At 55.4% G+C, this 24,014-nt stretch overlaps 1 protein-coding gene across 24 annotated transcripts in view; it reads left to right on the top strand.

Moving 5' to 3' along the window:
• Positions 1-24,014, top strand: part of Rbfox1 (RNA binding fox-1 homolog 1) — a 2,023,047-nt gene that overhangs the window by 213,238 nt on the left and 1,785,795 nt on the right. For all 24 annotated transcript variants that reach the window (XM_078024580.1, XM_078024586.1, XM_078024579.1 and 21 more), the window contains one exon: positions 16,034-16,093. In XM_078024580.1, the coding sequence (XP_077880706.1) occupies positions 16,034-16,093 (60 nt within the window). Of the gene's footprint in view, positions 1-16,033; positions 16,094-24,014 lie in introns of those variants that run through there.

Here is a 24,014-nt window from a genome sequence, read left to right on the forward strand (position 1 = left end):
TCCTGGCGGCCAAGTGAACAGGCGACGTGGGGCCAGGGCGGGAGCAGGCTGGACGCCGAGGCGGTGGTTGAAAGGATGGTGGCCAGGAGAGGACACCAAAGCTCAGGAAGAGGAGTGCTGCTGCTGCTGCCAGCCTGGACAGTGTGAGTTCTGACCACTTAGTGGGAACCTTGGGCTTCCTGCCTGTGGGGGGGGGTTTTCCGCCCTCTGCAGCCCCCCGGCCCCTCCCAGCAGCTGCCCTGTTTAACTCAAGAGCTCTGTTGGACGCTCTGGGCTTCCCGGGCTCCCTGGGCTTCAGTCCATGTCTCTCTGAGCTCCTTCGTAGGGAAGTCCAGGGGTTTTATGTGAACTCTTTAAGGTCATTGCCCCAGTTTCTCATTTTGCAAGGAAGGATCAAGTCCTGGGAAAGCCGCGGGTGAGTTGGAGAGAGAGTGGCATGTCCCCACTGTGCCCAGAGCCTGACTTTTCAGACCTGCATAATGAATGCCGCGCTTCATGGGTTCTGGCTCTGTCCCCTGACCAGTCAGATAACAAATGGGTGCTTTAACAACTCTGTGACGATAAGGGTCACTCCCCTCATTGTCCCACAGCTTCTGCTTGGGGACAGTGGGATATTTTATCATGGAAGCTATTTGTTTTATGAAGGAGGCATACTTCATCTTGACTATAAAGCTTCTTTTACCCTAAAAACACCCTTAATCACTCTCTCCAAATAGTCTCTTTCTTAATTTTAATCCTGAGAAGTCAGATATCCAGGAAGAATGGATGTAAGGAAAGGGAATCCATCCCCTTCACTACCATGCTGTTTTCTTTCTTTCTTTTATAATCAGGGATTGAACCCAGGGGCGCTTAACCACTGAGCCACATCCGCAGCCCTTTTTAATTTTTACTTGGAGATAGGGTCTGCTGAGTTGCTTAGGGCCTCACTAAGTTTCTGAGGCTGGCTTTGAACTTTCGACCCTCCTGTCTCAGCCTCCCAAGCTATAGGTGTGTGCCAGGGTGCCCAGCATCACCACCGTCATCTTCTTCATCACCACTCTCAGCAGCCCACCACGACCTGTCCTTCACGTGCTCTGTCTCTGGGGGCTACCCTCGCTGCTCATTCTGTGGAGAGCACATAGCCCTGGACCTCAGAGAGGTGAACTTTCTTGCCAAGCCACCGACTCCCCTCCTGACAGTGGTGATTTCTGGCCCAGTGTTCCCTGGCCTTGGCTTCTCTCTGATGGGACTGGAACCTGCATCCCAGGCCCAGCAGGGCTCCCAAGCCCCGTGGCACAGGGGCCGGGTGGTGCAGCATTGTGTGGACCAAACACGGTCCTCAGCCAGCCTGGTGGCTCTGGTTGGGCCTGCTGCCTCTCTGTGAAATGGCAAGGAGAGGGAAGGCCCCCTCTGCGTGGCACAGGACAGGAAGCCATTTTTCCTCATTTAAAAAGAATATCAGCATCAAAATCTGGCTTGATTGCAAGTTTGCAGCCAGTCAGTCACCAGTGTTTGTGTTTTGCTGGGAGGACATCTGCCCTTTGGCCAGGGTTGGGGGGGTGCTGCGCAGCAGTTTTTTCTGATGAAAACTTGTCGAGGTGAACTCACGTTTCTCCTTCCTTTTTTCATTTCTTTCTTTTTATCGATTCCAAAGTCCATATCCACTAAGGAGAGGGAGTTCAAGCAAAGCACCCATCCACCCCACGAGAGCAACTGAAACTTTTTTTCATCTGCCCGTTCTGCAGGCTGTTTACCTGGTTAGTGATCATTTCTCAGATGCATCCTCTAAAGATGTGCACCCTGGCCCCTTTCCCCCAAAGATCCGGGAGCTAGGCGCAGTGCCAAAGTCAATTTTAGGTTGGTTTTGGAGATGCGACACTCACGCCCACTCCTTTATCTCCTTGTTTTTCCATGACGGGGCGTTCCCATGAAAGACGGTTTCTTCAAGCCTCACGTTCTGGGAGGATGTATCATCAGCTGCCCTGTTCAGGAAGGAGGTGAGACTCAGATATTTAGACATCGTGATGGGGAGCGAGAGGCCGAGTGTCTGAGAGCTGGGAACTAGATAAACACAGGGAAGAGGTTTTCCGGGGCCGTTATTGATTGGACGCTGAGGAGTTATTAAGTTCCTAGAGTGACTTATTACAGCACTTGGCCAAGATTAAAGAGGAGTGAAGCCGTGAATATCCATCAGGAGCGTTTCTGAGTTCAGGGCCTGGTGCTGAGGCCTGCCCTCTGCAGCCTCCTCTCCCCTCTCCTCAGAGCCCACCTCCCCTGCCTGCAGGTCTGGTGCGAGGTACTGTCGGGACATTTTCCAGACTGTTTTCTCTCTCTCAATCCAACGTCCCTAGGAGCCCCATGGGGGATGTCTCCATCACATCACATTCTCCAAAGCTAAGGAGAAGGGCTCTCTGAGAGAAAAGCAGCGTAGTTATTTTGCAAGGTCATGCAACGAGTGGACACAGTGGGCATCCTACTAGCTGACTGGCTCGTAGCCAGGTGCAGGTTTTCCTGCAGTTCAGGGGTGTTAGGGAAGCACAGACCTGTCCTGGGGTGGGCTCCCCTATCCCAACACCACTGTGCGAAAGCCACAGGTGTCCTACCAGCAGGCATGGGGTGGGGAAGGGGTGCCACCTTTGTGTCCTGTAATGACTGCTGCTGGAGAGATCTGCCTTCAGTGCCTGGAGCAGAGGAAGTGCCCAGGAAATGGTTGTAACCACCTTTCTGTCACTTCGGGTTTGCAGTCCCTTGGGCCATGTGGGGTCTAGGATTCATTGTTTGCAGATTTTAGAAAGGCAGGCTAGTGCCTGGACTCTATGTGACATCCCCTGTCCCCACACCCCATGAGGTCCGGGGAAGTACTCCGTAATCAGAGCGGAGGTATTTCAGCAAAAAGGATGGGTATCCACCCTTAGAGGAAACCCATGAAGCCGATGGTATGGTTCTTCTTTAGGACAAAAAGAGCCAAATGCTGGAGGTTTCTTTTGGTTCAATGTCATATGAAGACCCTTATAAAAGACCAAGGAAGACGGGAGCATGTCATCTTCAAGAAGAAAATTTTAAAGCCAGGTGTAGTGGCTTGTCTGAGAGTTCAAGACCAGCCTGGGCAACAGAGGGAGAGTGGAGCACTCGCCTCGCTTAGGTGAGGCCCTGGTTCCATCCCCAGCTCCACAGATAAGAAAAAACAAGAATATTCTGGTTTACAGAGAGGTTTGGGGGCTTTTCAGTTTCTGAGCAGCCTGGGTCCTGGGGTGGACGCGCCTGGCCTTATTTACCAGCAGGTACTGTGCCCTCTGTTCTGTCTGGTAACCTAGTTTTCCCCTTGGGCAGGGTGCGTGTGTGCACGTGTGTGTGTGTGTGTGTGTGTGTGTGTGTGTGTGTGAAAGAGGGCAGGAGAGAGAGCACAAGAGGTTGGTTTCAGCTCTGTACCCTTCCTGTACCCCAGAAAGGTCCTTGGACCCCAAAACCCCACCGGGAAAACCCCATTCACAGCCTGACATTTAGGAGTTTATTGGATGGATGAAAGAATTGTCAGTTTCCAAACACAGAAAGCCGCTGGGAGATCAGGTGCTGCCTGTGAACACCCCGTGTGGGACCGAGGCTCAGAGGAAGGCTGGCTGCCTTGTTGTTTTATTAATTTAGTCCTGACAGCTGCTGGTTCTGAGGCCTTCGAGGTTCTCAGCAGAAATTAAACGAGTCTGCAGGAACCCCTCTGTGAAGTACCCGTGATGCGCCGTGTCGCGCCGTGTCGGAAGTGGAGGTTAAGTGAAGATAAACTTCTCCACGGGGCGGTTGCTCCAGTCCCCCAGCCCCAGAGGTCCAGGCACACGAGACACCCACACCCGAATTCCCCGTCCAGCCCACCACCTGCCCCCAGGATCTCGCCCTCACTGAGCAGCCCCTGCTGCTCCTGCGGAGACCCCTGAGGGCCTCGCCTCCCTGCCGTCCCTGGGCACAGCCCTGACCTCCCCATGCTCCTCCCTCCCTCCCTCCGTCCCTCCACCTCCCCAACGTCCTTGCTCCGTGGGTTCCCCTTGTGGCCAGCTGTTGTCCCTCTCTGGGTCATTCTCAGAGGAGGCCTTGTGTGACTTGACGGACCAGGCAGGGTCTCAGGGCACCTGGACTTCCCCGGCACGGTTGTTTCCCGCGGGACTCCTTAGTTACCGGCTCAGCAACAGCCCTGTGCCCCGAGAGGAGCCCTGCCCCCTCATGCCAGCTGCCTGGCCTGGCTCTCCACAGCAGTGGCACACGGAGGACCCAGTTGACAGGGATGTGTGGGCGACAGCTGGACCTGGAGAGGCAGTGGTGGCATCTTGCCCCTCGGGGCTCAGTCGGTGCCGCCTGATTTGGTTCCTTTGCGATTCAGAAGGAGCTGCAGGTGCTGATGGGTGATCGATTGTGCTGGGCAACGTTCCCAGCTGCGTGGCCTCAGCTTTGGCTGCCCCTGTCCTCGTGGGCAAGTGCCCATCAGGCTGGGGGATCTTCTTGAGGCCTGAGAGAGGCGGCTTCTTCCACTTCCTCTCCTGTGTGACCTGGATGCTGTCCAGTGCCAGGCCACTGACCCAGCAGGTGTTAGACCAGGGCCAGGGCTGCTTGGCTGGGGTCCCTCCTCGGATTGGTCCTGTGTCATTGCTTGGTATTCTTGGGATCTTTCAGCCATCAAATGCCTGCTTTCTGGGATGCCATCTTTGGGGACAGGGTGGAAACATTACTTTTGGTCATGACTGGCTTTGCTCAGGGGCCTTGGTGGGGTCTCCTATGCTCAGGTTTAATTAAGGCAAACAGGTACAGAGGGCCCCCAGACGCAGGGAGCTGTGGAGCAGATGGCGCCATAAGCATGTCGTGATCATCATAATAGTCCCTTTCCTGGTGACACCAGGCTGGTCCTTTCCATTGGCTTTAGACTATAGGACAAGGACAGGGTGGAGATTTCCTGGGACAAGCCAAGAGAGGGCCATTTTCCTTTGATTTCTCAGAGGCCATGAGTCTGGAGGTTGAGTCTGGAGTCTGATGGTTGAAGGGGGCAGGGCTCTGGGTGTGTTTTTCGTGAGCCAGAAAGGGCGGTCTGTCTGTCTGTCTTTCCAGGTAAATGTAAGCTCCCGCCTCCTCAGCCCAGCATTTCAGGCAGCACTTAATGACTCCAAAGGAGCAGGGGAGGGCTGCCTTGAGATCCTGTTTCCAGCTGCACCAGCTCTGCCTGTGCAGACCGAGCACTGTTCAGGTGCCAGGGACGGTGCCGAGCTCCCTGAAGAACTGAAATACGGGGCAGAGACAGACCTTACCTCCAGCAAGTTGCGTTCATTAGGAAGAGCAATCTATTTGCATAATTGGACATGTGCTCATTCAGCACACAAGAATCAGGTACCTACTGTGTGCCCAGGGGCACATCCAGGCAGCATTTACAGAACATAGATGTGGCACGTGGGCCGGGGGGTGGGGAAGGCAGTCACCCACTTTACAATTATGCAGACAGCTAGCGTCTACAAGCTTCAGGAGGTGCCTGGGGTTGGTGTGCAGGATGCGCAAGAGCCTGTCGCAGGGTTTCCCCCTGAGACTGGTGCACCAGGGAGGCCCCCTGGAGGAGGTGAGGTTGGACTCAAATGAAGGACGTGGAGCTCAATAGCATGACTGGGACAAGGGCCTCCCGGGCTGGGGTGACAGTTGGTACCAGGAGCCGAGACCAAAGACTCACATAGGGCGAAGGGGGTGGAGACATGGGTGGGGCAGGCCAGGTGCAAGGCCTCATTGGCCCAGGTGAGGCACTGGACTTGAGCAGTAGAGAGAAGCTGCTGCGGAGGGAGGGAGGGAGGGGCCACGTGAGTGTTGGGAAGGACACCCAGGGCATTCCCACGTCAGGGAGTCAGGGAGTGGAGGCCAAGCCTAGGGCGGCTGTGGGTGCACCACTGGGGAGCAGTAGTTGCTCCCGACAGAGGCAGCTTCTAATTGCAGTTGTTCAGCAACAAATAAACATGCAAATGTGCAGTTGTTTCCCTGTTCAAAGAGCTGATAGCTCCCTCTTCTACAGGTACACCGTCTTCAGGGGCCCTTCTCCCAGGGACTTGGCTCCTGTTTGGCCCCCCCGGGTACCAAACCACACTCCCGGGCTATTCCTCGGGAAGCCCTGGGGAGAGATGGGCTGGTGGGAGGAGGAGCCCTGCCAGGGCTCGGGAGGCTCCCACTGGAGGGCAGGCTGAGGAAGGGCGTGGTCGGGGCTGACCTTCCTTGAACAGAAAAGCCAGAGCAGAGGGGGAGTCCAAGCACATCCTCTCAGGTCTGTTCCCTGCTGGAATTTTCACCCCCCAGTTGAAGGAAAGGAGGACTCCCAGCCACAGACTGTTGCGGAGGAGCTCAGGCTGCTTTTCCTCTCTGGGCGGCGACTGTAAGCGCTCATGACAGTGGCGATGCTGGTGCCTGCTCGGTTCTCAGACCCGCCCACTCGTGAACTCCTCGGCCTTCCTCACAGCCCCCGTGCCCGAGCTTCCTGCTTCCACAGCTGAGGCAGTTGAGGCTCTGAGAGGCCACAGAACGTGTCCCAGGTCAGACAGGCGGGCCGAGGTCAAGCCTGGCTTGGAAACCCGCAGTGTGGGTGCTGGACATCCGGCGAGTGATGCGATTCAACTTGTGGCTTAGATGGCTGCGTCCCCAGCAGGAGCCGGTATGCAGGGAGGTGCTCTATCTGTACTGAGCCACTCTGGACTGGGGCTTCCTCTCTGTGAGACAAGGACCGTAGCAGCTGGGCTTTTGTGGGTGGTCTTGAGCAGCTCATTTAACAGCCTCTGACAGTGAAGGAGGCTGTCGGCTTTTACAGGCGGGGCAGCTGGGCCCCAAGACCCCACTCTTGCTAAAGGCAGAGCAAGACTCCCATGCTGACAGGCCCAGTCTAGAGCCCCTGTTTATAGCCCCAAGCCCACCCCCAGGCATTCCTGGTCCCCTTGGGCCTCTCTTATGTCCCTCCATTCAGCCTGCCCAGCTCCCTGGGCTCCAAATACGCTGTTTCTGCACAAATGGCCCGAGATGCCACTTGGATTACTGATGGCCCCTCTCAGGAACCCTGAAGAAATCCTGGGCAGATTGGATAAAAGGCCCTTGTCAGACATCCTAATTTTAGTGTGCTCCCTCGTGATTACATCCAGGAAGTATTTATTTAACACTCCACTTGTTCTGCCATCCTCCCGACTTCATTGTGCAAAAGCCTCTGTAATAACCCGCGTCTCGTCTCCTTCGCTGGCTCCCTGCGCCTCTCGTGCTTGGGAGACTGGAGTGCTGTGTCCAGCATCTGCGGCCAGGGCGCGCGAGGTTCACCCTGCATCACTAACGCCCCGAGGCTGAGCGGCATCCCCGGCACGTGCAGAGACTCCTTGGCACCCTGTCTGCCCATCTCGCTGTCTCTGTGCCCGATGTCATTGCCTGTGGGGGAATGGGCGTCCTTCCCTGTAAGCGCCTCACAAAGGCAGGGGCAGCAAGTGGTCCTTCTCTCCCACTGGGCTGCAGCGTCCCTCCCCAGGGCCCGTGTTTGGAAATTGCCCCTTGCCAGGCCATGAGGGCAGCTGGGTTGCTGCTCCTCCTTTGACTGGGTGCCCTCTGGGTCCCATGCTGTCCCTAGCTGTGGACGGGGCCAGGGGACAGCCTGCCATCCATGAGCCTCCCTCCCCTCACTTCACGTGAAGCTCTCGTGGTGCTGTGGGAGCCGCGGTTGGTTCTGCCGTGGCTCCTGCTTGTTTCTTGATTCAGTGAGTCGCCAACTCCATCAGACCCTGCTACAGACCCTATTAATTTTAATGGCTTCTGAGATGAATGGAGGGGGAAAACCGCTTTTGATGGTACAGATGTATGTAGAAGTCTGTTGTTTTATATATTTATTTTTCTTTGAAAAAAAAATACAGTCAAAGCACAAAAGAGGGATAGAAGCCTGAGTCGGCTGGGAGTTTTTTGGGTCGTCTTAAAAAATAAAATAAAAGCAAGTAGATCCCCGTAGCAAGAGGCCAGCCTTGTGCAGTGCTGTTCCGGTGGCGTCGACTCTGTCTGGTGTGGAGCAGCACTTGCTCCCTCCAGCTCCCAAACAAGCCTGTCCCCGGGAAGCTGCTGCTGCCGTCCTCCCCTGCCATAGTCCCTGGACGTGGCCCCGAGGCCTCCTTGCCCTCTACCTCCCAGGTCGCCTGCTCTGAATGTCTCACACGAAGGAGTCAGGCAGGGCGTTGGGATTTTCACTGAGCACCGTGGTTCCGGGCTCGTCTGTGCCACAGGTGGCGTGTGCCAGTGCTTCCTTCCTTTTTACGGCTGGCTAATACTCCACATGCAGCTGGACGGCGTTTCCTCTGTGCACTTGTCCCCTGATTGGCATTCGGGGTGTGCCCCCCTTTTGGTTTGGTGGGATCCTTTGACTTGTCCATGTAGCTGTCCTGATCTGCACTGCCCTCTGCACTGGCCATCTCTCTCTCTCTCTCTCTCTCTCTCTGAGAGTGTCCACCTTGGTTCCCTTGCCCCTGCTTGGAGTGCACAGTGAGAGGTTTCTGAGCTGCCCTGGTGTGAAGACTCTGCCTTGTGGGGTGACCCAGACTCAGATGACGTTCCGCCCAGATGGGCACTGCACAGGCTCAGGCCTGGATCCGTGGGTCCCAGCCTGGGCCGCACATTGCCCCTTAACAGCTGCAGAGGCTGCTTTACCTCGGGCACTCTGGGCCTGGTTCTTGTGGGAGGCAGCCCCGCTGGTTTATGCATCGGGTGAATCGTGGTTATTGGATAGGGATTGAACAGAGGCTCCCAAAAGATAGGAACAGGTACGTAACCCTGCAGCCCATGACTCTGACTTTATTTGGAAATAGGGACTTTATAGCTGTGGTTAATTTAAGGATTTCAAGAGGAGGTCATCGTGGATTTAGGGTGGACCCTAGATCCAAAGACCAGAGAAAATGACCCAGAGGCACCGAGAAGGGCCACCTGGAAAGGGCGGCAGGGGCTGTGCCTGCAAGGTAAGGAGCAAGGGCTGATGGCCATGGTATCTGCCTACAGGAGGACCCTGCCCTGCCACCTGGACTTCAGTCAGACTGCTGGCCTTAGTGAGGCCATGTCTGTCCTTTCAGGCAGCACTGCGGGTGTCACCTGTTACAGAGAATGATCACATGAGCTGTTAAAGCTCCCCACCGCCTGGTCCCTGTTCTGCTGCCCTAACCGGGTCATCTATGAGGATGAGGGGTCACTCTGGCTCATGGCCCTGGGGGCTGGAGTCCAATAGCAAGGTGCTGGCAGGTCTCCTGCTGAGTTTAACTCAGGGCTGAGAGTGGGGCCAGTAGAAGAGAGAGGGCGAGGGGTGGGCCCTTTATGACGACCTCTTCACCGGGTGACTCTGTGTCCCACAAGAGCTCATGCCAGGAGAAAGGTGCTAATCCATCGATGAGGATTCTCACCTGCTGCCCCATGACCCAGACATGGGCTGCCCCCCCTGCGGTACTGCCATCTGGGGGAATTCAGGAGCCCACACGTGGCTTTTGAGGACATGCTCAAACCATGGGCTGAGTGGCTATAACACAGCCACGTTGGAGCCCACGGGCTCGGCTGTGCAGGACCTGGGCGGAGGGCCCTCTGTTCTTTCTTCCCCTCTTGACACTTTGGACCCTTTACTACTGTTGATATCATCATCCTCAATGGACAGAGAAAGAAAGGGCAGGCAGGGCAGCTGCACAGGGTGTGGCCTGGGGCCTTGTCTTCTGGAAGGTGATGCCCTAGCCCCCATTCCACGGCCTGGCACTGAGCAGGTTCTCCATAATCTTGGTCATCTTGCACCTGGTACCTGACCCTCCTGGGCTGCCTGGCCACACTGCCCAGGGAAACCCTGCAAAGGAGCCAAGTAGGAGCAAATCTGGGTCACAGGGCTTCGAAAAGGTGGTGACCTGCCTCGTAATAGTATTGCCACGCCGTAGATATGAGACATCGTTCAAGTGACAGGGCAGCCCATCACACAGGAGGCACTATCCATCACCCACGGATCCGATAATGAACCTGAAATGCACAGAAGAGCTCTTCTACTCAACTGTACAAAGGCAGCCCAAATAACAATGAGGCAGAGTATCTCTTTTTTGTTAGGTGCTGGGAATGGAACCAGCTAGGCAGGTGCTCTCCCCCCTGAGCCCTACCAGCCCCCAGGCAAAGGACTAAGTAGACTTTCTCCAAAGCAGATCTGCAAATGCAACAAGCCTAGGAAGAGAAGCCCTGCTCCTGGCCACCAGGGGATGCCAGTCACACCCACAGGGAAGCAGCAGTACCCTCCAGAGCATGGGTAGGATGGGACGAGGAGGTCAGGGACAATGTGGAGCCCTCACCTGGCCATGGAAATGTAAGGTGCTCAGCCCTTGGGCAGCATCTGGCAGCTCCTGGAATGGTGACGCAGCGGGGACCACATGTTCTGGGAATTCCAGGGAATTCGTTACCCAGGAGCAGTGGGTGCCTAAATTCACACTCTGCTCCGTGAGCGCTCACGGCAGCATTGGTCACTGTTGACAGCAGGCAAAGGCCACCCCTGTGATTGTCAGCAGCTGAGTGGGTAACAAGAGGCTCTCCGGCCACACGACGGAGTGTGTTTACCCGTAAAGAGAAGAAGGCACTCGCTCATGCTGCGACCTGGACGAGCCTTGGGAATACTTGGTAAGGGAAATTCACAGGTTGTGCGATTCCATTAGAGGCAGATTCAGAACAGGTGAATCCAAGAGACTGTGTAGACAGGTGGCAGGGTTGGGGCGGAGGGACAGGTTCCCTTGTGGGGGACACTGTGGGGTGGTGGCCCACGTCTGAGAGCAGAGTGAAGATGGCTGAATGCACACTGAACCATGGATCAGTGTCAGGAACCCATCTCACGAGGAGGCTGTTCCTCTCTGTGTCTCGGAAGGGCTACATACCCAGCAGGGGGTCTCGGGTAAGGCCAAGGCTGTGGGTGTGGAGAGGGACACAGAGAAACCCACTGCCCACAGATGCTGCAGATGGGCTTCCCGTTCTCCTGGCCCTGGACCCACCATGAGAAGCTGCTGGCCCTGTTCTTGGGCACATCATGTGGGCCTGGGGGTGACGGAGGGAGTATGATGCATGGTGACACCTCTGTTCTCTTGCAGTTGGTAGGACAGAGTGTCATCTGTGCTGTGACCAGCTGCCTGAGCTTAGGGCCTCAGCTCTGTTCTTCTAAGGAGGCACCTTGAGTGAGTCATGGGACAACTCTGAGGCCAGGGTATCATCCACCAAACGAGGACGGTGGTTCTCTTTCTAGAAACCCAATGTCATGACCCTCACCTCCTGCAGGAACAAACTCAGAGAGCAGATGTGTGGTTGGGATTGTATGGTTTATGGATGGCACCGAGACCCTTCGGCTGCAGCTCCTGTCTCCCACCTGCCTGTCGGTGAAGTGCACTAGTCAGCTTGACAATACTGTGATGACGCACCGGAGGCAGCTCACTGGGTAAAGAGAAAGGGCTTATTCAGGTCTCTGTTTTGGAGTTTCAAGGTCATGTGCTGATGTTGGTTCAGTTCTTGAATGTGCCAGTGTAGGGGGAGCATGACATGTGGGCCCAAGCAAATGACCACATCTCTCGCCAGGGGGAGATGGGGGAGAGGCCCACCAGGCTTTCCTAGCAGCCCTGTCAGGAGAACTCTTGGGAGGCCCCCAGACATCTTCCAAGATCCTGCCTCCTAGGACCGGGGACTTCCTCTTGGACCCACCTCCCAGCAGTACCACCGTGGGGACCAAGCCTTTAACCACACGGATGCTTGGAGGACAATCCATATTCAAACCACTGCAAGATGGCTCTCTGCAGGAAGTATCTGATTAGGCTGGTTCTTCAGGGTGTCAACCTTTGGCAAGGTCCCCAGTGGACTGGATTAAAAGTTTGTGCAAAGTCACCTAGCCCCATTTTATTTTAAATAGCCTCTGAGGCTCCGAGATATTAAGTAATTTCCCCAGATTCACACAGCCAGCTTGATCTGTCTCCCAGGTCAGCTCCTTCCACTCCCCTGCCTTGACCTTGACCTGGCTGAATCCCATTAACCCTGTCCATCCCAAACTCACCCTTGGGGCCCTTGGGCAGTAGGGCCTGAGTCTTCTGTGGCATTTCCCTGACTGAAGGGAGACCGGGTTTTCTGAAAGTGCGTCTCCATGCCCTCGACAGCAGTGCACCCTGTCAGGGGAGCCTGTGTGTTGCGAAAAAGCGCAGCAGGTGTTATCTGGGCTAAATTGACCTTGAAATTGATTTCTTTATTTTATGACTTACTGAGAGGAGATTAATACTTTTTTTTCCCTGCAGTCTGAAACAATTTACATGGTAATAGAAGGCATAGTCAGTCAAATAAATTGCTGGAAGTGGTCGTGTTCCAAGGGAAGAAAGCCCGAGCTTACTCACATTGATTTCTTTGCCCTGGGGAGAGGCAGAGATTTTAACATCTGGGAATAGGGAGCTCAATTTAATCTCTCATTTTAAAAGCAGAGGGATGAAGAGCTTCATTTGACATTTACACAGAGTTTTCTGAGTTGGGGGGAAGAAGGGCAGCCTGAGATCCTGGCTGGGGGGACTGAGATCCTGGCTCAGAGTGGCTCTGGGTGGTTGGGTTCTGGAATAAGCAACTGGAGCCCCGTGACACAAAGATGGTCCTGTGAATGTTGACCACCTTGGTGCTGGGCCCAGGCAGAGCAATGGGGTGGTGGCAGGCTGGACCACAAACTCCAGCCAGGCTGGATGGGGTGCCAAAGAACCATGTGTGTGATAGGAGACCCCACTTCCAAAATCCTGGGGTCTGTGCTGTATCACTTTGCCCTGGGTAGGAGGTGATATTAGTAGGTGGGATGGGGAGCAACGGCTCAGCTGTTGGTGTGGATTCTGAAGTTGCATAAATCATAGCAGTCAAGTGCAGGGATTGATTAGTACTGCCTGCCCTGGCAGCATGCAGGGAGAAGGGAAGAGCCGTGGCCCATTTGCCTGTAGTCACCTGCTAAAAATTGTTAAGATGCTGCCCCGAGTGCCGGCATTTAGGCCGCATCAACAGAATCTCACCCTCCTAAGCAATTCTAAATGACCTGGTGCATTAGATAAGCTAATATTTTTCCCCCAGGAAATGTCAAATGAATCGCTACCCAAAGGGTTCTGGCTAGTATGGACGTGTGTTTTTCTCTTCAATTGTTTTCTTTAAAAAACCCAAAGATTTAAGGTAGAATGAAGGCATTTGGTCGATAACACCTAACCCAGAGGACAAAACCTGGGAGTCAGCAGAGTAAAAGGCGTTTCTCTCCCACCTCTTCCTGCCTGGGCTGATAGCTCCTCCTTCCACAGTCAGCCGCGATGTCCTGTCTGTCTTGTCCTCAGGTCGGATTCTGGTGATTTTAGTGACTATGTTAGATGCTCGTGTTCTCCCAACAGTGAGCAGACGCGTGTGCTGCGTGAAAGTGTGTCCGGCTCTCTCCCCCTCTTGTCCCTGGAGGTCCGACTGGCCCTCTCTGCTGAGGCCATCTGGATTTGCTTGACCTCTGAAAAATGGACGCTTGTATTGCTCTCAGTATTTCATTGTCACAAAACCGCTTCCGTGAGGATCTTGGCAGAGGCCATTTTACACCTTGCAGATGGGTATGCTGCAGTGTCTAGGCTGAACATCAGCTTTCAACATGGTGACGGGGGCACGACTCCACCGTGTTCGAGACACACTTCCCTGCACACTCGTGACGTCTGCCCCGATTTTCATCTTTGTCGATCTCAGAGGAAACATTTGTTGTCTCAAGTTGTCTTTCTCTTGTCCTGAGGGAAGTCAAGGACTTGATGTGCGATGGACACGTACTTGGCCGTCTCCCTGGGAATTGTCTGAGCGTCTCCTTTGCTTGTTTTTAAACTTCATGGCGTGGCCCTCATTGATGGGGGACACTCTTTATAAAGGAAGGGACTGCCCCTTTGCTCGGTGCATTGTGATTCTGTATTTCACCTTGGCCCTTCTACGTGGTTTTCGTGCATGACGTCATATGCGTGCAGCAGTTTGGATCTTTAGTATCGTGGCCCTGTGGTTGGGGTCCTAGTTAGAAGAGTCCCTGTCTCCTGTGAGATTCCAGAGTCCAGGGGATGTGCCTGAGCCTGTGTGTCCTCCGGGTTGTCCCTGGATTGAGGAGTGTTGCTGAGTCTTTCTCTTGGAGGCCTCAGTGTCGGGGGCTTAATGGACACGTGCCTTGCCTGAGATCACCAGATGACGTGGTCTGGCCCGGGGGCTCCTCGCACCTCTTTCCCTTGCAGCCCGACTTCCTGGGGAAGAACATCACACCTGTGTCATCTCAACACTTCAGGACGCAGTGGGCCCAGGCGGTTTGGTGGACCTTCGGAGGGGCTGACTCCCTGCTGACTGTCACCAGCTTGGTCCCTGCCCATCTTACTGGCTCCATTCTGGGAGCCCACCTGGGCCCCTGGTCACACACATTGTGCCAGCTACATCCTCCGTCGGGAGCTTCTCACACCCTGGCCCATGTGGATTTCGTGGGCTCCGTTGGAGGGAGCTCATCACACCCTCCTCACCCCACTCTCCCTCCATTGCTCAGAAAGGCCAGCTGGCCCTAGTCTTGGCCAGTTCATCTGAAAGACGAGCCCTTACAAGGTTGTTTCATGCAGAGAACAGCATGTTCCCAGCAGCTCTCTCCTACCCAGGCCCTGGGTGGTGACGGCGCAGGGCCCTTCTGTGCTCTCTGCCTCGGTGGCCATTTAAACTGCCCCAGGGGCAGTGAAGCTGTGGCAGTGGCCGCCAGGCCCTGGGCTCAGGACATGTGGAGGCAGAGAGAGCAGTGATGCCCTTCTGAGCTTCGGGTCCCCAGATTTGGCCATGACTAAGTCTCCTGGGAACTACAGAAGGGGACTCGCCAGAGGTACAGGCCTCCAGGTGTGGGCTCCAAGCTGTTCACGGACACACGATCTCAGGCCCCAGAGTGGGCTGTACAGCTTGCCGCCGTGGCACAGGAGCGAGGGAGTGGTAGCCTCTTGCCCCTCAGTTTCTCCCTCCGACGGCCTCGCTGTCTCTTCTGGTCTCCGTGTTGGTCTGTCTCTCCCTTGCCTGGACACAGACCACTCTCTCCACTCATGCACACAGGATGACTCCTGGCCAAGGCCCAGTGTCTTTCAGTTAGTGAAGATTTGGAGCCTTAGGCACTGCTGCCAATTTCGAGATGGTGACCAACTTAAATAGTTCCCAGGGGCCGCGCCTCATGGGAGAGGGGAGGAAGCGTCCCGGGAAGGCGCTGGTGACAGCACCGGGGGTGTGCGTGGACACGCTCGTTTCTAGATTCCACTGTTCCGCAGCCTCTGGGTTCGTTGGTCTAGTCCTGCAGCATCCCACATCTGTAAAACAGGACGGAGTTTCAGACCGACCTCTCAGTGTCCTTGTGGAGACGAAGGGGCTGCTCAGAGAACCCCCGGCCCGCAGCACTGCAGTGCTCCATGTGAGCAAGCTGGGGGGGCTGGTGGGTGGTGGGAGGGAGACCCCCACTCTCAATAACAGGGCAGCGGTGTGGCCCTGAAGACTCCCGCATCCTCAGCAGGATGGAGCATCCCCGCAGAGAAAGGCCTAGACCAGCCCCCGCCTGACGGAGGTGTCAGGAGAATCATAGGCGCAATTTAAAATTTTCTAGTGGCTACATTAAAAAGTAAAAAGAAACTGATGAAATTAATTGTGATAATAAATTTTATTTTGGGTATTCATAACATATTTATATTTTTAAACATGGCAATATATTTTATTTTTTATGTATTATTCAATATTATCATTCCAACATGTAATTGATATAAAAATATTAATGAGATGTTAATATTAATGAGATATTTTATATTCCCTTTCTTCCCAGCATCTTCAAAATCCAGCGTGTATTTGGTACTTTTGGCACGTTTTAGTAGCCATGCTGTAGTGGGCAGTGCAGGTCTGGACCCTGGGGGGAAGGGCACAGATGCAGAATGCTGTGGCTAAGCCTGGCTGGACGTCCACAGGTGGTGCTAAGTCACCTGGATCTCCTGGTCTCCTCCACCTGGCTGACCAACCTCCTTGTCTTTGTCTTTTCTTTCACCAGGGCTCCAAGTCGGAGGACCCAGCCCTCGTCCCCAGCGTGAACCCCAGCCCACAGGACTTGGTGAGTTGAAGTGTTTTGCTGATGGCATGAGATTCTGAAGCTGCTTTTGCATTCCGTTCAGCCTCTCTGGTCCATGGTCATCAATCTCCAGGAGTGGTGTTCTTTGATGTGCGGCAGATCTTGCTGGAGAAGTCCCTGGGTTTGAGGGGATGCAGCCCCAAGCCATCCCACAGTCTCTATTAGGACACACCTGGGGTCGCGTTCGCAGCCTCTGCACAGGGGGTGAGGGCTGAGTGAGGCTGTCTGAGCAGGACCAGGTCCAGCTGGAGCACAGCTGGGTTCCAGGGCTGGCGAGGGGTCCTGGGGGGAGGGGAGTTGATGTCATGTGGTTGTCCTAGCGGCAGAGGTGGTGCGCTTGCTGAGGGCTTTGGGCCTCGCGTCACAGTTTTGGATGCAGAATTTAGGGCATGTTTGTCTGTGGGTGGTGCCAGGTGTGGGTTCCCTTGTACTCTGTCACTGTGAGCGTGGTGGCCAAGGGGCTCTGCACTGATGCTCCAGGGTTACCCATGCACAGCCTCTTAGCTGTGCAGCATCGGGGTGGCCTGTCCCTGGTGTGCCTGCTGGGACCAGCTGGGATCCCAGGTAGCAGGGGCGCTGTGCTGCTGCTCAGTATCAGTCGTGAGGCATCTGGCTCTGTGTTTACCTTCTCTCCATAGCAGGCTGCGTGGGTGGTCGAGGTATGAGGTTACCTTTGAAAATACTTAATTAATTTAAAAAGTGTATTGCCTTAAAAAAAAGGATGGTATGAAATAATAATGTAGATGCGGCAAGTCATTGTGATAGTGACAAGTGAAGGTCTGAGAATGGATTCTTTTATCCCAAGGTGCTTACGAGGCCCTGGGTGCTGTCCACGTGTGCACTTCATATTTGGCAGGCCCCTGCCACTCTGTGCCCTGATCTGTGCTGACACTTGGTACAAACTGGAACCACTAAGGTGCCACTGACTGGCCTCTGTCTCTTCCCTCAAAATGCCTTTCCCAGGGGGGCCTCTGTGATGAGCCTCATGGACGCTTTCCCTGAAGAGTTTATGTGGATGCTCAGAGAAGGACAGGGTAAGGAGAGTCGGCCAGCCCACACGGACATGCTTGGCCCACCTGGCCAGGTGTTCTGAACCTACCCTCCGAGCCCTCTGTTGGTTGGCACCTGGGAGTCTTGTGACTCCCAAGTCTGAGAGTCCCCCCATGTGCCAGACAAGACCATTGTGGGGCAGGGAGCATTGAGTTTGTGTCTTTGCCCATAGCAAGTCACCCTGCCACGTGGAGACTCAAAGCTCAGTCCTTTACACTCAGGCTGTGTGGGTTGGGGTGGGAGAGGCTGGTGAGCTGGCCCTGGCTCAGGGCCTCTCTGGGCTAGGGCTTCTGTCATCTGCAAATGTGACTAAGGTCCGGAGGCCTCAGTCTCTCACCAGGTTGACCTCACCACAGAGCTGCTCAAATGTCCTCGTGACCTGGCCTCCCCTAGGTTGAGACATCTAAGAGAAAGACAGCAAAGCAGAAGCCACGTGCCTGTTGTGACCTGACTTCAGAAGCCACCGGTTCCCACCTCTGATAGTCTATAGGTGCCAGAATACACCTATGTGTAATGTCCCCAGGAAGTGGGAGGGGACCATGTAGGGAATCAACACCCAGAGGAGGGAATCTCAGGGTCATCTAGAGGCTGGCTAACACGCTCTTCATTATCTCTAGATAGCTGTGTCTTTAGCTCTGCATCAAGTGCATGAGAAGAAAACAAGGAGACCAAACCCATTACAGATGGGAAAACCAGACATGGAACAGAAAGGGACTCCCTTCCCAGAGAGTCTTGGAACTGTTGGCGCAGAAGCTTTCAAAGGGAATGTGCTGATGCCACTCAACTTACAGTGGAGTTAGTCCCTGGCAAGCTGATCACAACTTGAAAATATCATAAAAATGCATCCAGCACACCTAACCCAGCGAACATCATAGCTGAGCCTGGCTGACCTTAAATGTGCTCAGGACACCTTCAGGAGCCTCGGGTTGGGCCAGGCCGTGTGACACTGAGCCCTGTTAGTAATCGGGTGTTGGCTATCCTGTGTCATTTACTCAGTATGGTGCCAAAGGTGAAAACCGGTGCACACCATCCCGCAACCTCCTGTGGAACCACTGTGAGGGGTCCTCTGCAGCTGGAAATGTTGATTACCCAGGACAGGATCAAGGATGGCGAGACCTCCGCTTCCCAGGGTCTCCCAGAGCTTCAGCTGGGCTGGGCTGGGGTTAGCATCCGGGCCCCAGGACCCCCTCGGTGAGGCCTGTGGGTTTTCTCTGCGGGAAGGAAGGTGAATTCTGCTGGCCTTCTCCTGTGGCCGCTGGGGAGGGGGCAGTGTGCTGAGGTCACACTGTGAGGGGCCCTAAGCTGCTGCCCCTTCCCAGCCCTGGTGTTCCCAATGCGCTGGTCTCTGACCCAGAATGTGTCACAGGAGGAAGTTGCTGTTTTTTGTGACCTCTGTTGTGGCCCGACCATCATTTCTAGATGGCACTTTGGTTCCCAAGTTTCAAAATGTGAAACTTGTTCCCTCTCTGCTCTAGTAATCCACGCTTTCTAAATGCACCTCTGAAAGTCCACGGTCTCCAGAGGGGAAATTCCAAGGATTCCCACCCTGGGGAAAGGTGGTGTGCCTGCGAGAAGATGTCTTTAGGTATTTACAGAGCGGATGGCTGTAGTAGCAACACGACTTTAAAAAAAGACGCACCTTCCATATCCATCAATGCAGGGTTGTTTAAGGAACTCGCGGGTATCCATAAAACTCAACTCCAAGCTGCTGCTGGGTTTCGTGGTGAGGATTTATGTTTGTTGACTTGGAAAGATGCTGTGACATATTGTTGTGTGAGAAATACGGCATGTATCATATGATTCCAATTATGTGCAATTATGTTCATAGATCTCCCGTTCTCTGCATGCAGAGAGATGTCGGACAGGCTGGGTTTGCGGCCCACACCCTCTCTGCACACTGCCCTTGGGGGGAGCTGGCTCTGCTGTCTGTGGCCTCTGGCCATCTGTGTTGGCTCTCCTCCTGGGAAGGGCACCTCCTGGGTGCAGCGGGTGCACCTCACTGGCGTCTCCATTCGGGACGGTACAGGAAGCAGCTGGCGTCACTCAGCCTTGCCTGTGCACACCCTCAGCCCCCAGGTCAGTCTCTGCACCCTTTCTCACAAGTGAGGAAGCTGAGGCTTGGAGGAGAGTGACTGACTGAGCACCTCAGAGCTGACAGGAGAAGTGACAGGAGACTCAGTTGTGGTTTGGACGTGAGGTGTCCCCCCGAAGCTCACATGTGAGACCACGCAAGAAAGTTCAGAAGAAACGATCGGGTTGCGAGAGCCTCGACCCAATCAGCGAGCCACTCACCTGATGGGATTGAGTGGTAACTGGAGGCAGGTGGGTGTGGCTGGAGAAGGTGGGAGTTTGGGGCCGTGGATTTGGGGTGTGTTTTTGTATCTGGTGAGCGGAATCTCTCTCTGCTTCCTGATGATCTCGGGAGCTGCTTCCCTCTGCCACTCTTCTGCCATGATGTTCTGCCTCATCTTGAGCCCCGAGGAATGGAGCCGGCTGTCTGTCTTATCCTCTACGATTGTTCTGGTCAAATCTTTTAGTCACAGCAGCAAAAAAAGCTGACTAAAACAGCCGCAGACCCAGGTGAGGCAGAGGCCTGAATCCTGAAGGTGAGGCCGCCTGTTCATAGGTGATACGGGAGGTCTCGGGGTCTTGAGTCTTTAGGAATGAGGTTGATTCTGAGGCAGCAGGTGAGGTGCTCATCACACCTGGCCAGATCACCTGTATGGCATGTGCAGGTAAATGGATGGAGTTGGAGGATATCATGCTAAGTGAAGTAAGCCAGTCCCCCAAAACCAAAGGCCGAATGTTCTCTCTTATAAGAGGATGCTGCTCCATAATGGGGGGGCATGGGAAAATGGAGGAGCTTTGATGGGGCGAAGGGGGAGGGTGGGGTGGGGAGGAGGAAGGGGGCAGGAAAGATGGAGGAATGAGATGGACCTCATGACACTAGGTACACGTATGGGTGAACACATGGTGCCACACGGTGTCATGTCCAACCAGAGAAATGAGAAGTTGGGCTGTAATTGTGGACATTGAATCAAAATACAGTCTGCTGTCATGTGAACCTGATTAAAATAAATAAATTAACTTACAAAAGGTCTCCTGGAGGCTGCCAGGTGGAGACCAGTCTTCCTGCCTTGGGATGCTTCGGCAGCTGTTTCCCCCAGCGTTGGAGAGGATGGGGGTCTTTCTTAGGTACCAGATGAAGTGATGTGTTGAGGTGACAACTGGAGAATGGACTGTCCCTCTCCTTAACCCCATGTCTCTTCTCTCAGCTTCTGTCTCACTGGACACAGTGCGGTTAAGGGGCAGAGCCTGAATTTCCATTGTTTTGCTCCAGTCCACAGCTGTATTTCCTGGGACAGAAATGTGCCACATGGTGCACGACGTCACAGCGAGCTCACCAACACAACGCTTGCCTACGGTCTCTCCTCCCCACGGTCTCAGGTCTGGACGTGGCTAGGCTGGGTCCTTTGTGTGGGGTCCCATAGGCTGAGTGGAGGGGAGTGTCAGGAGCTAGGGGAGGTATGATCGGAGCTGGGTGGTTGTAGGAGGAATTCCGTTCCTTGTGGCTATTCACAGGCCGTCAGGTCCCAGAGGTGGCCTGCAGTTCCCTGCCACGTGGCTGCCCTGTGGGCAGTTCTCACATTGGCAGATTTCTTCTCAAAACCAGTCTCTAGTGCCTGCTGGCAGGATAGGGTCTTACACCTTGACATAGTCCTCCACATGTCACCCGTCACCTCTGTTACTGGCTGGAGGTGAGTCACGGGTCCAGTGCACTGGCCGTTAAAGCAGAGGAACACTCACAGTGTATGCTCGGGGCCACCCCTGATCTGCCCAGCACAGTCCTGAGATGAGCTGACTTCGGCCCCTCCTGGGGCCAGCCCTGCTGCTCCTGTGGTGAGCATCCTGCCTTCGTCCCCCAGGAACCAGACCCATCAGTGCCGGACCCCTCGACCCTCCCCGTCCTAGAAGGCTGTCGGGGTGCCCTTGCTTCCTGCCACGTCTCCTCTGCAGGAGCCCCCGACAGCCTCAGCAGCAAATGGATGTTTAATGGAATGCTGCCACCTTTTGGAATTCAGCAACAGTGAACCGTGAGGTTCAGGGAGGGAGAGCGCTGGTCCACTTCTGGGCGGACTGAAGCACATGGGGGCCACTTGCCCAGCCTTGAATTGATTAAGGTTGGATGCCGGAACCTAGAAGGAAAGAAAGAAAATGATCTGATTTTCCTTTGGCTGGTTTGTGGGTTGGTTCTGCCCTGGATTGTAATTGCGATGAAGGCCCTCAGGCCCCTTCCCTGGTCTGCATGTCAGAAGGCAGCAAGACGCAGAAGGAGCTTCGCTGCGAGGGACTGGATTTCATTCTAGTTCTTCCACCAGCAACCCGAGGACTTCAGCTTCCTGTGCAAAGAAGGCCCAGCCTCGGTCAGCTCTCCTGTCCACTCCCTTTAGAAATGCCAGTCCAGCAGGAGGGGCTGCTGGGCCCAGAGCTGGGCACGGGGTTCCAAGGTCCTATCTCTGGGCAGTTGATTAGTGACTTTGCCTTGGACGCAGGTGGGGACAGTGACGGTAGGTCCCCTCTCCCGCTGCTCCTCTTCCTGGGCAAAGTCCTCGGGGTCCTCCGTTCCAGGCGTCCTTGCTGTTTCCATCTCTCACTCAACGTCTGAAGCTGGCGGTTTGTCCATGCTGCTCTTGGTGTGTCCCTAGTTGAGCCCCTGTCCAGTTGGTCAGCTCCACTTGCTTGTCTCTGACTGTCCCTGGAGCACACTGCAGCGGCTCCAGGGGACAGGAGGACAGTTGCACGCTCCCCTGCTCCCAAACCTGCCCTCGGCCTCTCCCCTGGCCTGTCCTTCCCTGCTCCCGTCTGCCTGAGCCGTGTTCTCTGCCTGCAGACCTTGCCCCGGTGGTTTCTCTGCTTGAATAGCCCCTCCGGTCTGACCACGCTCCAGACCGTCCATCACTGTCAGAAAAGCGTCGTCCCCGACTCTTCCTTAAGCCCTCTGGCCGCACTGACCTCCATCCATGAATGCCCTCTGCCCACCAGACCTCCTTTCCCCTCCTCTCTCTTCCTCCCTCCGTCCTTCCCCTTAAGCACAGCATATCGCAGTCCCCACAAGGACATGGAGGGTAAACAGGTGACTGGGACCCCTCAAAGGCTCTGCAGGACAGGACAGATGGTGGATGGAGAGGAGCCCAAGCCTGAGATACAGGGTGCATCTCAGTAGAGTCCAGAATCCAGAGGTGGCCCAGGGCATCAGGGAGGGCTTCACGGCAGAGGTGAGAGGCCTTGAAGAACAGCGGGGCATCATCATGCTGCTGACCAGGGCTGCAGGGCCCCAGGAGCAGCGTGGGCAGAAACGTGGGCCTGGACTTCAGCCTCCGGTTCTGGAGGCGGGATCTCGGGGTTGGCAGGAGAAGCGGGCCTCCTGTCCCTTGGTGGGCAGGAGTTGATCTGGGCTGTGGTTGGTGTGGAGCCACCAAGGGTTTTAAACTGGTGACGGTCTTGGTCCGATTTGCATTTTAGAGAGCTTTCCCTGGGACCCGGCTTAGGAGGCGGAGTGACGCAGGAATCCTGGTCCCTATCGGGCATTTCCACTGGAGCCGGCCTCCGAGCAGAGCAGAGGGGTCACCTGCTCACCGCGGGCTCCTGGGCACGCTCTGCTTCTTGCGGCTAACGGGCCTTTCTGTGGCATCTGCTCCGCAGAACACCAAGTGTGCGGCGGAGATAAGGGCATTAGAGCAGAAGGGCAAAGCTGATACCCGGGGCAGCGAGATGCGGAGGCTTAACTTCCTCCCCTTGCGGTGCGCTGCTGATTTCGGCCCACGTGGCTCTGATTAGCGCGAGCTGGCCAGGCCGGCACAAAACGCTGAGCGGCACTCGCGACCTCAGGCGCCCTGATGCAGGGGTCCGCTGCCCTGGGGGCCATCCCTGCCATTTCTCTCCACTGCTCTCCGCCAGATAAGAGGGGAAGTCTATTTAGCGATTTCCCCAAATCTCCGAGGACGGCTGTGCTCCTCGGAGACGCAGTTGAACTGACAGATTCCCTGTGAGCTCCGACGTCAGGCTGGACCCCCCCTTTCTCCTGAGGGCGTCCCTGAAATACAGGGGAGCCCAGTGAGTGCTCATCCTGGAAGCACAAGGGTGAAATCAGCATCCTGTTGATTTGGGATGCCCTCACAGGCTCCCTCTGCCTCCTCCCAGGCTCCCTCTGCCTCCTCTGGGCGCCGAGCCCCAGCCTGCTAACCACCTTCTGACCCCGTGGCCGAGGCTGGCCTGGCTCGTCCCTGAGCTCCCTGAAATGTGACCTGCCTGCCTTCTTCCCTCAGCGTGGCAGCTCTGTCCCTGACTGTGGGGGCCACTGGTGATTCTGTGAAAATCATGGAGAGACTCTCACGCATGGTGGCAGCCTCACCCTCCACAGCGGGGCTTTGGGCCGTTGTGGGGCGGGGGCTGTATGCTGACTTGTTAGAGTGGACCCGGGTGGACACATGCCCTCCTCTCTCTTGGGAACATACTCAGGAACCTATTTCTGTGGTCCCAGAACAGACCCATGTTTAGTCTCAGTAGCTCCAACCTGGTGTTTTCCAAAGTGACTGTACAAATGACCGTCCTCAGGGCCATGGGTGTGAATCCCACTTCGTGCTGGGCCCCCACAGCCCAGGTTTGAGCTGTCACAACACCCGGAGCAGCAAGTGTGGTTGTCAGCGCCAGATCACGGCCAGGCTCTTTGGGTCTCGGCTGAGTGGGCAGGGTCCAGGGTCGCGTAGGGATCCGGTGGTGGCAGAGGACTTAACCCCTGGGTGGACAGCAGCTTTGAACCACAGTGTGCCCCGGCCCGTGAGCCAGCTCTGCT

The sequence above is a fragment of the Ictidomys tridecemlineatus genome, chromosome 10, assembly GCF_052094955.1.
Source record: "Ictidomys tridecemlineatus isolate mIctTri1 chromosome 10, mIctTri1.hap1, whole genome shotgun sequence".
Taxonomy (NCBI): domain Eukaryota; kingdom Metazoa; phylum Chordata; class Mammalia; order Rodentia; family Sciuridae; genus Ictidomys; species Ictidomys tridecemlineatus.